Below are 13,570 nucleotides of genomic sequence, written 5' to 3' on the forward strand. Positions count from 1 at the left end.
ACGTGTCACGACCGGAGAATACTGATTTTCTCTTTCCCAGCATGCAGTAGTTGGGAATAACTTCTTGGTGAGGGCTGGATTTTGTGTCTGCTTCCCTTCTCCATGCTGGGCTTTTGTCTTGTTTGAGCCTGTGCAGTTCTTGTTTGCTGTCACAGCCTCTGTGAGTTCATGTGTGCATCAGTACCTTAAGCCTTGAGAGGAGAGATTTGAGACAGCCCCCACCTTCGGGGCTAAGTGCCAAAGTCTTTCACTCTACACATCGTCCAATTGTGGGTCTCTTTGTTAATTACCATCTAATGCAGGAAGAAGCGTCTCTGATCAGAGGTGGGTACAGCACTGGCCTATGGATGGAATAGTGTGTCGTTATGAGTCACTTTCTTCCTGTGTCACCTTACCAGAAGAACAGTAGTATCTCTTCCCCTAGGCCCATGTCCTAGCCAGTCTCAGGTTCTTGACCACTTTAGCGGTGTCGGGCATGGGCTCTGTGTCATCATGTAGGCTTTATAAGAAAAAGTGGTTGATTCCTTTCCAGCGCTTTGTGCCGCTATTGCACCAGTGTGCTTTGCAGGCAGTCGCCGGGGGTCACAGGGTTTGTAGCTCGGTGATATTTTTTCCTCCTTGGAAATTCTTCTCCTCCCATCCTTGCCCCTTAATAACTGCCTACCTTCTGTGGGAGTTGAGTTTTGTGCTGGATAATAGATAGTGATCTATTTTCATTCTTCTACATGTAATTATGTACTTTGACCAGCACCATTTGTTGAAGTTGCTGTCTTTTCTCCAGTGTGCTACTTCAACTTCTTTGTAAACGCTCTAGTATCTGTAGGCATGTGGACTTATATCTTAATCTTTAATTCTATTTCTTGTCAACATGTCTGATTTTTATGCCAATATCATGCTGTTTTTATTACTTTAGCTTCACTATAAAGTGTGAAATCACTTGTGGTGATACCTAGCAGTTCTCTTATTATTCCAAATTATTTTAATTCCGGCAGTGGTCACCCATGTCTTGAGTTACAGCTTTCCAGAAGCAGAGGCAGGTACATCTCTTGAGTTAAAGACCAGCCCGGTTTACAGAGTGAGTTCCAGAATAGCTAGGACTATATAGAGAGACTCTGTTTGAAAAATCCAACAACAACAATCAACAAAGTAGAATTATTTTAGTTATCCTGGGCTTTTTATGTTTCTCCATGAAATTGAAGTTTTCTTGTTTGTGGTTTTTTGAGGTTTTTGTCTGTTTATTTATTTATTCCAATATCTGTGAAAAATTGTGTGTGAATTTTGATGGGAATTGCATTGAATCTAAATAGCTTTTGGTATGGTAGCCATTTTCAAAATATTAATCTTCCTGACCCATGAGCATGGGAGGTCTTTCCATATTCTGATATTGTCTTCAACTTTATTCTCCAGTATCTTACACTTTTTGTTATTCAAGTCTTTTACTTGTTTGGTTAGAGCTATCCCAAGGTTTTAGTTTTGTTTTGTTTTGTTTCGGGTTTTGTTTGTTTGTTTGTTTTGAGATGATTGTGAAAGGTACTGTCTCCCTGATTTCTTTCTCTGGCTGTCATTTGTGTAAAGGAAAGCTTGTGTGTGTGTGTGTGTGTGTGTGTGTGTGTGTGTGTGTGTGAATTTTGTATCCTGATACTGTGTTGAAAGTGTTTATAGAAGTTTCCTGGTGGGGTCTTTAGAGTCTGTTGTGTATAAAACAGCAAGTAAAGATGGCTTTCCTTTTCCTTTTCTGCGTGCATCTCTTTGATGCTCTCCTTCAGGTGTCTTACTGCCAGCAAGACTTCGAGGATTATATTGGATAGCTATGAAAAGAATATCCTTGTCTTGTTTCTGATTTTAGCATAATTGCTTTGAGTTTTTCTCCATCTAGGATGATGTTAGCTATAGGCTTGATGTAAATTGACTTTATTGTGTTGAGGCTTGTTCCTTTATCCTGAGTCTCTCCAGAACTTTTATCATGAAAGGTTTTGTCAAAGAACTTATTTACATCCAATAAAATGATTGTGTGGTTTTGTCTTCTAGTCTTGTTTATGTGATGGATTACATGTTAATCTTGCTGAGCCATCCCTGCATCTCTGGAATGAAGCCAGTTTGTTCATGGTGGATAATGGTTTTTTGATGTGTTCTTGTATTTTTTTCTTTCTTTTCCCAGCTTCGATGTATTTTATTGAAATTTTTTGAATATGTGTTTGAAAGGGGTGTTGGTCTTTTCTTCTATTGTTGGGTCTTTATATGGTTTTGGTATGAGAGTAATAATGGCTTTGTAAAATAAACGGGGAAGTATTTCTTCAGGTTCTATCTAGTGGAATAATCTGAATAGTAATGGCATTAGCTCCTCTTTGAAGGTCATTAGAATACTGAACTGAATCTATCTGTGCCCAGACTTTTTTGGTTGAGAATCTTTTAATACTGCTTCATTCTCTATGGATTATGGATCTGTATAAATCATTTATTTTATTTTATTTTTAGTGGATCATATGTATCTAGAAATTCATCAATTTCTTTAAGGTATTTTAGGTTGATGGAGAAGAGATTTTTTTTTAAATATTCATTTATTTATTATATATACAATACGCTGTGTGTGTGTATGCCTGCAGACCAGAAGAGGGCACCAGACCCCATTACAGATGGTTGTGAGCCACCATGTGGTTGTTGGGAATTGAACTCAGGACCTTTGGAAGAGCAGGCAATGCTCTTAACCTCTGAGCCATATCTCCAGCCCCGGAGAAGAGATTTTTAACTTATGTCCTTAAGGTTCTCCAAATTTCATCAGTAGTTCCTCCATTTTGATATCTAATTTTATTAATTTGGATCATCTTTCTGTGTCTTTTGTTTTGTTTGGCTATAAGTTTGTCAGTTTTCTCAAAGATCCAGATCTTTGTTTCCTTGATTCTTTGTATTGGGTTTGTTTGTTTCTTGTTCATTGAATTCGCCCCTTGTTTGATAATTTATTTCTTTTCATCTGAGTACAATTTCTTCTTATTGTTTTTTTTAGAACTTTCAAGTGTGTCATAAATAAGTTATTAACATGCAGTTTCTGCCGATTGTTGGTACGGTGCTTAGTGCTGTCTTAGTGTTATGAACGTTTTTCTTAGAACGAGCGTCGTTGGCCCATGAGCTTGGGTGTGCTGTGTTTTAACATTCATTCAGTTATAAAATGTTTTCAGTTTCCTACTTGATTTCTTTCTTTCCCCAGTTTTCATTCAGTAATAAAGTGTTGAATTTCCATGGGTTTGTATACTCCCTGCCGCTTCTTTTGTTGTTACTGTGCAGCTGTGATCCATGGTGTTCAAGGAGGATGCAAGTGCTATTTCAGTTTTCCTGTGTCTCCTAAGACTTGCTTTGTATCCTAACATGTGGGCAGTTTTGGAGAAATGTCCGTGGGCTGCTGAGAAGAAAGTGGATTCTTTAGTGCTTGAAAGAAATATTCTGAAGGTGTCTGTTAAGTCCAGCTGATTTCTGACAACAGTTAGCTCCAGCGTTTCCCTACTTAATTTTTGCCCCATCTGTTGCCAAGAGTAGGATGTTGAAGTCATCTGCTATCTCTTTATGAGGGTCAGCATGTGATTGTTAGCTACAGTGGTGCTTCTGAACTTGTGTGTGGTGTGTAAGTGTTTAGGCTTGCAATAGTTCTAAGTGAGTTTTTCCTTTAATGCATATGTAGTGTCCTTCCCTAGCTCTTCTGATTTTTTTTGGAAATCATATTTTGTCAGATCTTAAAATGGCTTTACCAGCTTGCTTTTTAAGTACATTTTCTGGGAATACCTTTTCTGTCCTTTTACCTTGAGTAGATTTCTGTCCTTGATAGTGAGGTATATCTCTCGAATGCATCAAAAAGATGGATCATGTTTCTAATCCCGTCTGCTAGTTGGTGTCTTTTCATTGGGAATCGAGACCACTAATATTGAGAATTATTGGTGACATATCTGTACGTTCCTGATACTTTGTTGCGGTGGTATCAGTGTTTTTTGCCCCTCTTTGGATTAATTACTCTAGAACTGTTTATTCCTTGTGTCCTCTTAGGTACAGTAATCCTCTTCAGACTGAAGTTGTTTTGTAGTGCTTGTGTAGCGCTGGATTGATGAGCAGCAATTGCTTAAATTGCTTTTATCGTGAGATTGTTTTTCTTCATCAATTGTGAATGGTAGTTTGGTTGGGTCTGGTAGTCTAATGGTAGTTTGGGTGGGTCTGGTAGTCTAATGGTAGTTTGGTTGGGTCTGGTAGTCTAATGGTAGTTTGGGTGGGTCTGGTAGTCTAATGGTAGTTTGGGTTGGTATGGTAGTCTAATGGTAGTTTGGGTTGGTATGGTAGTCTAATGGTAGTTTGGATGGGTCTGGTAGTCTAATGGTAGTTTGGGTGGGTCTGGTAGTCTAATGGTAGTTTGGGTTGGTATGGTAGTCTAATGGTAGTTTGGGTTGGTATGGTAGTCTAATGGTAGTTTGGGTGGGTCTGCTAGTCTAGTCTGGCATCTGTAGCCTTTCAAAGCTTATACAAAATCTTCCCAGGCCTTTCTGGTTCTCAGAGTCTTCCTTGAGAGTCAGGTGTTATTTCCATGTGCCTGTCTTTATGTTACTTGCTTTTTTTCCCTTAAAATTTTTAATATTCTTTCTTTGTTCTGTACATTTATTATTTTGTTATTATGTGTTATGTGGAATTTCTTTTCTGGCACTGTCTATCTTGTATTAATTGTGCTTCTTTAACTTGTAGGCATCTCTTTCTTTAAACTGGGTAACTTGGCTTCTATGAATTTGTTAAATAATACTTTCTGAGTCTTTGACCTGGATATCTTCTCCCATCATTATCCCAGTAATTTGTAGATTGGTCTTTGCATGGTGTTCCAGATTACCTGGATGGTCTGTTCATGATTTTTTTTTTATTTAAATTTTTTTTAACTGAACTACCCAGTTCTACCTTGTCTTCAAGACCTGAAATTCTCTTATTCCATGTCTTCTAAGCTGTAGGTGAAATTTTTGTTTGACTTCCTGAGTTTGATTCCAGTTTGCATTTTCTTTAGTCTTCTGATTTCTTTGTTAAATTCTACTTTCATGTCTTGAACTGTTTCCATTGTCTCATCAATTGTCTGTTTATACTGTCAGTCTTCACTAGGGCATTCATTCCATTCCTCTTTAATGTACTTGAGCTTATCATGATTGCTATTTTTAAGTCTTTGTGGTGTGTTTCAGCTAAGTTAGTTTTCTGGGTTCCTGTTACAGTAGGTTTGCTGCCTTGTGAAGGAGACAGGTTCTCATGGTTGCTATCATTATCATGGTTCTTCGCCCTTATGATTTTGCACTGGGCTCTAGGTATCTACGGTTATGATGGTTGGAGACTTCTTGGATATATCTGCTCTTGTCTTTGCTAGGTGCTTGTTCCAGTCTTTGCTTGCTGTTTCCCAGGCTGAGTTCTAGCCAAGTGTGGCATCTGGGGGAGAGTCCCTAAACCTCAGCCAAGTGTGGGAGCTGTTGGTCCCTGGTAAAGAGAAATTTATGGGTTGGCAGGGGGTCACAAAAAATGGAGCCGCACAAGGAATAGGTGCCAGGGCTGGCAGAGAAGAACTAGCATTCTTTTATTTTCACCTAAAATTTGTAATATATTTTCTTCTAGTAACTCTACAAGTATTGTATAAATTAAAAACATCTAAAGTATTTGAAAAGTCAAGAAATAAAGATGACAGACCAAATACCGACATTGTAGATGAAGATCCATACGCCATTCAGATCATCTCCTGGTGCCCAGAGAGCAGAATGCTGTGCATAGCTGGAGTGTCAGCTCATGTCATCGTTTATAGATTCAGCAAACAGGAAGTACTTACAGAAGTCATTCCGGTAATCACATCTTCACTATTTTCCTTGTCAGTTGTTTGATATTTTTAAGCTTTTAAAAATTATTTAGTAAACAGTTTGCTTTTACATAAAAATGTGAAAGTACTTTAGTATTTATGTTGCCATCTGTTTTGTGAAGAATAGCACTTTTGCATATATTTTAATTGTCTATCTGAATCTTTAAGCATGTTATGGCTTTTATTTAAGGAATATCAACTATTGGCATTCCATAGAGTCTCAAACCTTTATGCACATGTGTGCATGTCTGAACTCCCACCCATGCACACAGTTTTTGAAGGTTGAGTTGAAATTCTTTTTTTTTCTTTTATCTCTGGAAATATAGCCTTTTTAAGCTTTAACTTTTAAAGATATTCTTTCTGATACATTATAATACAGGGAGTTTTAATTATTAGGAATAGGTAAACAGCCATTCTTTTATGACAGATGCTTGAAGTTCGACTGTTATATGAAATAAATGATGTGGAAACGCCAGAGGGTGAGCAGCCGCCACCTTTGTCCACCCCCGTGGGCAGCTCCAACCCTCAGCCCACTCCTCCTCAGTCTCATCCGTCCACCAGTAGCAGCTCATCTGATGGGCTTCGTGATAATGTACCTTGCTTAAAGTAAGTTGCAAACATTAGGTCTGTTTTGCATGTTATCTCTTCATTTAGAAAAATGCTAATCATTAGTACACCTCTGGTGGCATTTCCTGTCAGAACAGGTGTTTCTGTGCTCGGCTGTGGTTGACTGAGCTTGTCTCTTTATGGTATGCTGTTACACCTGACAGTGCCAAGGTTTAAAATAGCGAGGCTGATGGCTGTGGGTCACCCCACTCCGCCTTCTCAGCTAGTGTGGCTCCTTTCTGAGCTCAGGTTCAGTGTGCGTTATGTTCATTCTCTCTCCTTCCTATCATCTTCACTTGGAATTCAATGTTCTCATATTTTATTTTATCTCTTCCTGAGTCTTAGCATCAATTTCACTTTTATTTAAAAGACCGTATTTTCTATTCTTTTAAGACCATACTAATTCATGCAGAGATATATTGGATAAATTTTTATTTCGTTTTTTTTTGTTGTTGTTCAGTTGCTATTTTTGAGTGATTAAATTGTTCAAAGAGCACAGAGAACTAGAGAGTTGAGTAAGGAACTGTAATCATTGGATGACATGAAGACTGTGACTCAGTATCCACATAGGAAGCAACTAAAATCGTGATGGGGACAAACGCTCTTCTTGTAGTGGATCCTAAGTGGAGAGGTGACAGGACAGCGTTTGTACTCAGTGAAGAACTAGACTTTGTGTTGATTTTACTGTTGATCTGCTAGATCTCTTCTTCTAGTGAGTATACAGTGGTTAGGATGTCGATATAATAAAAAAGCCACTCCCCACTTAAGACAAACAAACATTTAATAAAAAGAAAAAAATCACAATTTTGTTTTTTGGATTCACTATTTTACATTTTATTTCATGTGCATTGGTGTTTTGCCTGCATTTGTGTCTCTGTGCGGATGCCAGATTCCCTAGAACTGCAGTTACAGACAGGTGCTGGGAATTGAACCCAGTGCCTTTGGAAGGACAGCTAGTGCTCTTAAGAGATGGCTGAACCATCTTTCCAGCCCCCAAATTATATGTAAAGTACATGTTTTGCAGAAATTCTTTGTATGTTCTCAAAAACTTGAGAGTGTGGTTTTTAAACAAGTGAGTCTCGAGTAGGGATGACCTTGCCTGTTTCAGGACATGTGGCAGTGTCTGGAGACTTTGTTAGTTTCCCAGCAGGGGCTGGGGCTGCTGCTGATGTGGTAGACAGGAACCTGGGATGAGGCTCGGATCTCTAGTGGACAAGCAGAGAATTGCTTTCTTCAAAATGTAGTAGTCTCAAAGGCCCAAACTGGGTTTCTTTCCTTCCTTCCCATGTTTTCCGCCCCTTTTCTGTACTTTTTCATCTCCCTCTTGCTTCCCCCACCTTCTCTTCACCACTCACACTTAGATACACACATCACACATCTCCTTTTAGCTACAGTTCTAGCATATGTTAAGGTACACTGTATCTGGAACTGAGTTTTCAGTACTGTCCACAGACTTGAGATTATAGATAGCCATTATTACTGTCTGACATTCATATCTGTGGTGGGATGTACTAACTTTTAATCTGCAAGTATTTAGTAGAATGTCACTTAATATAGCAATAATTTTTAAGTTGGAATTTCAAGAGACTCCTCATATCTAGAAAGTCTCATCAGCCAACCTGTTACTATTTAATAATCTTTGTTATTACCATTAGCTGTTAACATTTGTATGTTGATATACTTCCCCTATCCTGGTCTCTTACACAATAGCATATATATATATATATATATATATATATATATATATATATATATTCTTAGAAGAATTGAGGTAACTGTGATTTGATAATAATGTTCTTCACTTTGAGTGACATTTTAAACTTCTAAAGGACATAACTGAGTTTGAAAATTCACTGTGGTGTTGTCTCCATTATTTTTGGAGAAGCTTGCTTTGAAGGGGTTTTTTCCTCAACCTCATGTGAGCAAACTTAATTTCTGTTAAGATAATGTAGTTCTTTCCCTCTTATCTTCATGTGGAATTTAGGGAACCCAACTAACTTTTTTTCTTGAAGAGTGTAACAACAGAATAAAATATGATTTCTAGACCTGTCCAGTAGGTTATTAATAATTGTTATGTAATAGTTACCAATCAGTGATAATAGCTATAAAAAATGTGTTGTATTCCTCTGTGATTAATTTTTTAAAATATTTTTCATTCTTTGAGAATTTCATTCATGCATTCAATGTGTGCTGATCATATTCATTTCCTACCCCTCCACCTAACTTTCCAGATCTCCTGCAACTTCCTGCCCTCTTCTTCTTTCTTTTTCTTTTTAATGACCCACTGAATCCAATGTATGCTGCCCATATACTCCTCCAGTGTGGGCACAATGGATCATGGCCAGCCTGTAAGGGGAAACACCTCTAAAGAAAACTGACGCTCCTTCCTCCAACAGCTGTCAACTGTCGGTAGCTCCTCTGCTAGAAGTATATGCTGGAATATTGACTGGTTTGATCTTTGTGCGGGCAGCCATAGTTGCTGTGAATCTATGATCAATTTTTAACCTCTTTTGAAAACCGTTCTTGTCCAAACTTTGATTAACCTGAAATCATACAGTAGAGTTGCTTGGTGGATGTGGATGGTAAGACTTGAGCCTTTAATGTCTTTTAGACTTTTGAGCAGATCTGTAATTGATGTGTAGTGGAATGGCTGTTCTTCATTCATCAGTTGACTGAGTTTGGAATTGCCCAGGAGCTAGGCCTCTGGGCATATCTGTGGGGGCATTTCTAGAGAGTTTAACTGTAAGGGAAGGCTCAGCATGGATTTGGTGATGCCATCTTATGGCGTAAGGTTACAAGGTCAGCAGAAAGGGAAGGAGCAGGAAGGCGCCACACCCCCCTACTCTTTTCACTTTTCTTTCTTCCAACCACACATAACTACTTCCTTGTGCTCCCAAAGCCATGTCATCCTGCCATAGTGAAGCTGTGGACCAACAGCTTCTGTCACAACAGTAAGAAAAATAGCACAGTCACTGCCAGGAAGTGGAGTCGCAGCTGTAAGAAGGCTGGCTCTGCGGCTCTTGGGCTTTGAACTAGTTTTAGGAATGCTGAAGGATTTGGAGCTACAGAGGCCCTAGAAAACTCTCAACAGAGCTTAAGGGGCTGTTCTGAAAGGAGTAAGAACTCAGCTAGAAATTCAGACAGTAAAGACTGTTCCTAATCAAGGAAAGTTAAGACTATCCCAGCTGGGCCAGAGGCCATTCATGGTATATTCTGGCACAGAAGCTAACTGCATTTGGACTGTGTGCTTAAAATTTAAAATAAAAAAATAAAATAAAGTAAAATGTCATTATTTGACGTGAATAATTAAAACAAACAAAAAGCATGATGTCAACAATTGTGGAATGACTGCTGTTCTTCATCCATTCTAAGTTGGAGCATAAAGATAAGGATAATAAGCAGTTTGGTAGTGAAGGAGTAAAAGAAACTCCAAAGGAGCTGTAATTGTTGAAGAGTTACTTCCAATAAAGAGAGTCTAGTGTTCTCCGCTGGCACAATCAAGGATGGTTCCCGGGGGCAAGACTCCCAACTTCTAAATGTGAAAATTCATCTGAAAGGAGGAGCCTGAACTGAAAGTGTCACTGAAGGGGCTTCCTGCTCTACAACTGCCTAGGAAGTGTTTCCATAGGTTTACACCCAGAAGGCATTCTGATAAAAAGTGGCAGACTGCATCTCAAAATAGCAAGATCATTCATTTGGTGTTGATCTTGCAGGTATGCAAAATCCAAAAGTTAAAGGGTCCATAGAAACTTGCACCAAGACTCCATGAAGCCACTAAATCCAGGCCGTGTGTGAAAGGGTAGGATTCCCTGTAAGTAACTGACAAGCTGCCAAAGCTGTATCTTAAGATGCAGCAGAGATACCAATTTAATTAGAGATGTCAGGACTATGTGATACTACACCAAGAAAGGATACAGGCTTTGAGTGGAACTGGTCCAAGAAAGAAGCTACGTGTTTTACAGGTGGCAGAACTGAAGGAGTGGGCTCCTCGGGATGCTGGGGCCCAGATGATGTTTGCAGAATCCAGAAATGTCTCCAGGGTTTAAAAGTTCTTCAAGGATTCTGTCTTGCTTTGAACTTTTCTTGTTGCCTCCTACTCCTTGCTTTTGAAATGGGAATGCTTATAGTGTCAGTGTACATTGGATATGTCAGACTCACAAGCCTGGAAGGCTCAAGTATCCAAAGAGACATTGGACTTTGAGCTTAAGAACACTGTTATAACTGTTAAAACCTGTGGCAGGGAGATGCATCTGTTACAGATGAACTAAATTCACTTTGTGTTGTCAGATAGTCAGGGGTCAGCGAGGACCAGAGCAACTGCTACATTTCAGTGCTTCTCAGCCTTCCTAAGCTGACTGTTTAATACAGTTCCTCATGGTATGGCTACCCCCAACCATAAAATTATTTCTGTTGCTACTTCATAATAGTAATTTTGCTACTGTTATGAATCATAATGTAAATAAATATCTGGTATATGACCCATGTGAAATGGGGTTACAACCCATGGGTGACATATCTAGATGTCACAATAACAAATAGATTTGTCATAATTAATCTTTTATTGGAACATGACTAGATTGAAAGTCACTGAGACTGACATCTAAGAGTGTGGCCATTTCCAGAGAAGCTTAACTTACTTAAATGTCTTCATCCCATGGTGATGAAAAAGAGAAAAAGTAGAAGTCAGCTGAGTATCAGCACTTACCTGCCTATCGCTTTCCTCCCTGGTACAAATGCAGTGTGACCAGCTAGCTGCTTTATGCTCCTAGGGCCATGGCTTTCTCACCTCGATGGACAATAACCACTCACTCAAGATCCAAATCCTTCCCTCCTTAAATTACCTTTGTTATTTTGTCAGAATAGCAAGAATAGCAACTAACACATGTAGTCTGATTAATTTATTTTGAGTTATGTAAGAATTTGTTTTCTGGAGTGGCCATTAAGACATTGGCCTTACATAAAATATAACTATTAATTCACTTTACTTTGAGACTGTTTTACCTAGCATTTACCTAGACATTTTACCTAGCAATTTCTTTTGTAAACAACATTTGGCATTAAGAAGCAAACAACCCTATCACTTTATCAAATGAGATGGGGGAAGTTCAGCTGTTTTAACTTTGAAAATATGCATAAGACATTCACCCAGAGTCTCACCACACAGAACTTATGATTGGTGTTTATGAGGCCATCCAATATTTTACTGTTCATTTCCCATCAATAGTCTCCAGTACATTAATAAACAGAATAGTTTCCAAGTGATAATTTATGATACTACCCTAATTTCTGATAAAACCAGTGATTTCACCTAGCATGAGAGCCCCATGGGTCTCCTGATACTAAGCTGTCTAGGAGGCTGACCTCCTGATCACTGCCCTTGCAAGAGGCCCAGAGCTCACTTGATCCAAATGCAGAGAGAGGAGGGGAAGTAACGATGCTTTCTTTTCTCCTTCTGATGTGATTTATAAATCAGGGTGTAGGTGTGAGGACAGCAGAGCTGTAGTCGGGTATTGCTTGTTTGTTTCCCGGCTGCCCAAAATAATCACACAAAAACTATATTAATTGCAATACTGCTTGGCCAATGGCTCTAGCGTATTCGTAGCTAGCTCTTACATCTTAAATTAACCCATTTCTATTATTTTATATTTTACCATGAGGCTCGTGGCCTACCAGCAAGGTTCCTGCTGGTGACTTGTGTCTTTCTCCTCTGGAGGCTGCATGGCGTCTCCTCTATAACACTTACTCTCTCTATATATCTTTTCTAGCCTGCCTGTGTTCTGTTAAGCAAATGTCCAAAAGTAGCTTCTTTTAAAAACCAGTGGCAATAAAACATACTCAGCATGCAGAGGGGAATCCCACACCACAGTGGTTATGTGCTAATACTGAAGTTGTATCTAAACTTTGTATTTCTGGTGGTTTTGCTTGTTTGTTTCTTCCCTAAATGAATAGGAATTATTACTAATCTTAGCGTTGGATCTTTTTGCCTATCAAAGCACAAGTTTACATTGCAATAGAATTTTAAAGCCTGATTTTTTAGAAAAGTGTAGATTAATCATGATAAAATATGTCATAAAGTAATGACTGTACTGATAGAACTCAGTTCATTTAGACCACTGGTTTCTGGCTTTCAGTAGAATCCACAAGAATGTTTGGAAAGAATATAAAAATAATGATGCATAGTAACCATTTCTTTGCTCAGTTTCACTTCTTTCGAGACAATGTATAACTCTGTAGACCAGGCTGAACTTGAACTCATGATTCTCCTACCTCATTCACTTATCCATTATTTTAAATTAACATTTGAATACTTTTTAAGTATTTTAGTTATCGGCGAATCAATCCCACACCAGTTATGTTTTAAGGGGTTATTTATTTTGGGGGGTAAAACTTACATACACCATAAACCGTCAAGAAGGGAGCCTAGTTGCAGGAGCCGGGAGCAGGAGCCAGGAGCAAGAGCCGGGAGCAAGCACCGGAACCAAGAGCCGGAACCAAGAGAGCCTGATCCGGATCTGCTTCTCTTTTTAAAAGAGAAATATACCACGCCCCAGTGGGCTGGTATTTCAGCAGCTATTGACTGACGGAGCGGAAGTCGCTCCCCGCTGCACTGTGGGCTCGTATTTCAGCGACTATTGGTTGAGGCAGCGGAAGTTACTCCCACAACATTTAGTACCATGTGAACAAACTAATTTTCATATTCTCTGTTCAAGGATATATTAAGAAAACAAAACTAATCTGTTAGTAGGGTATTCTATCAGCTATAAAGTAGTAGAAACATTTTTCTGAACTTTATTTGTTTATTCCTGAAATTTATTTGAGTCACAAGGAGTTTTAGTTAAACCTCATCTCCCCCTTTTAGTAATCTTCAGGTAAATACAGGTATTAACTTTATATTGTTTTGATCTACAATCCCAAAGAGAATTTTCTATAAAGAAAAAAAAATTGGTTGAAATATAATGAATCATAAGATCTTGTTTATCATGCACAATGCTGCTGTGACCTGCCCAGGTTTGGGACTGAGCTGATGGGTGACAAGGAACGAAGAAACACCAGGCATGCGTACAGAAAAGTTGGAATCTGGATTCTACCCACAACTGAACAAGTCTGCTCTGCATATAG

The 13,570-nt window shown here is 38.8% G+C and overlaps 1 protein-coding gene across 8 annotated transcripts in view; it reads left to right on the plus strand.

The window, feature by feature from the left end:
• The window catches only part of Stxbp5 (syntaxin binding protein 5), a 140,103-nt gene that overhangs the window by 84,292 nt on the left and 42,241 nt on the right, over positions 1-13,570 (plus strand). For all 8 annotated transcript variants that reach the window (XM_048425477.3, XM_085688506.2, XM_048425482.3 and 5 more), the window contains exons 15-16: positions 5,611-5,831; positions 6,273-6,451. In XM_048425477.3, the coding sequence (XP_048281434.1) occupies positions 5,611-5,831; positions 6,273-6,451 (400 nt within the window). The remainder of the gene's footprint in view (positions 1-5,610; positions 5,832-6,272; positions 6,452-13,570) is intronic.

Source organism: Myodes glareolus, chromosome 1 (genome assembly GCF_982192425.1).
Source record: "Myodes glareolus chromosome 1, mMyoGla1.1, whole genome shotgun sequence".
Lineage (NCBI taxonomy): Eukaryota > Metazoa > Chordata > Mammalia > Rodentia > Cricetidae > Myodes > Myodes glareolus.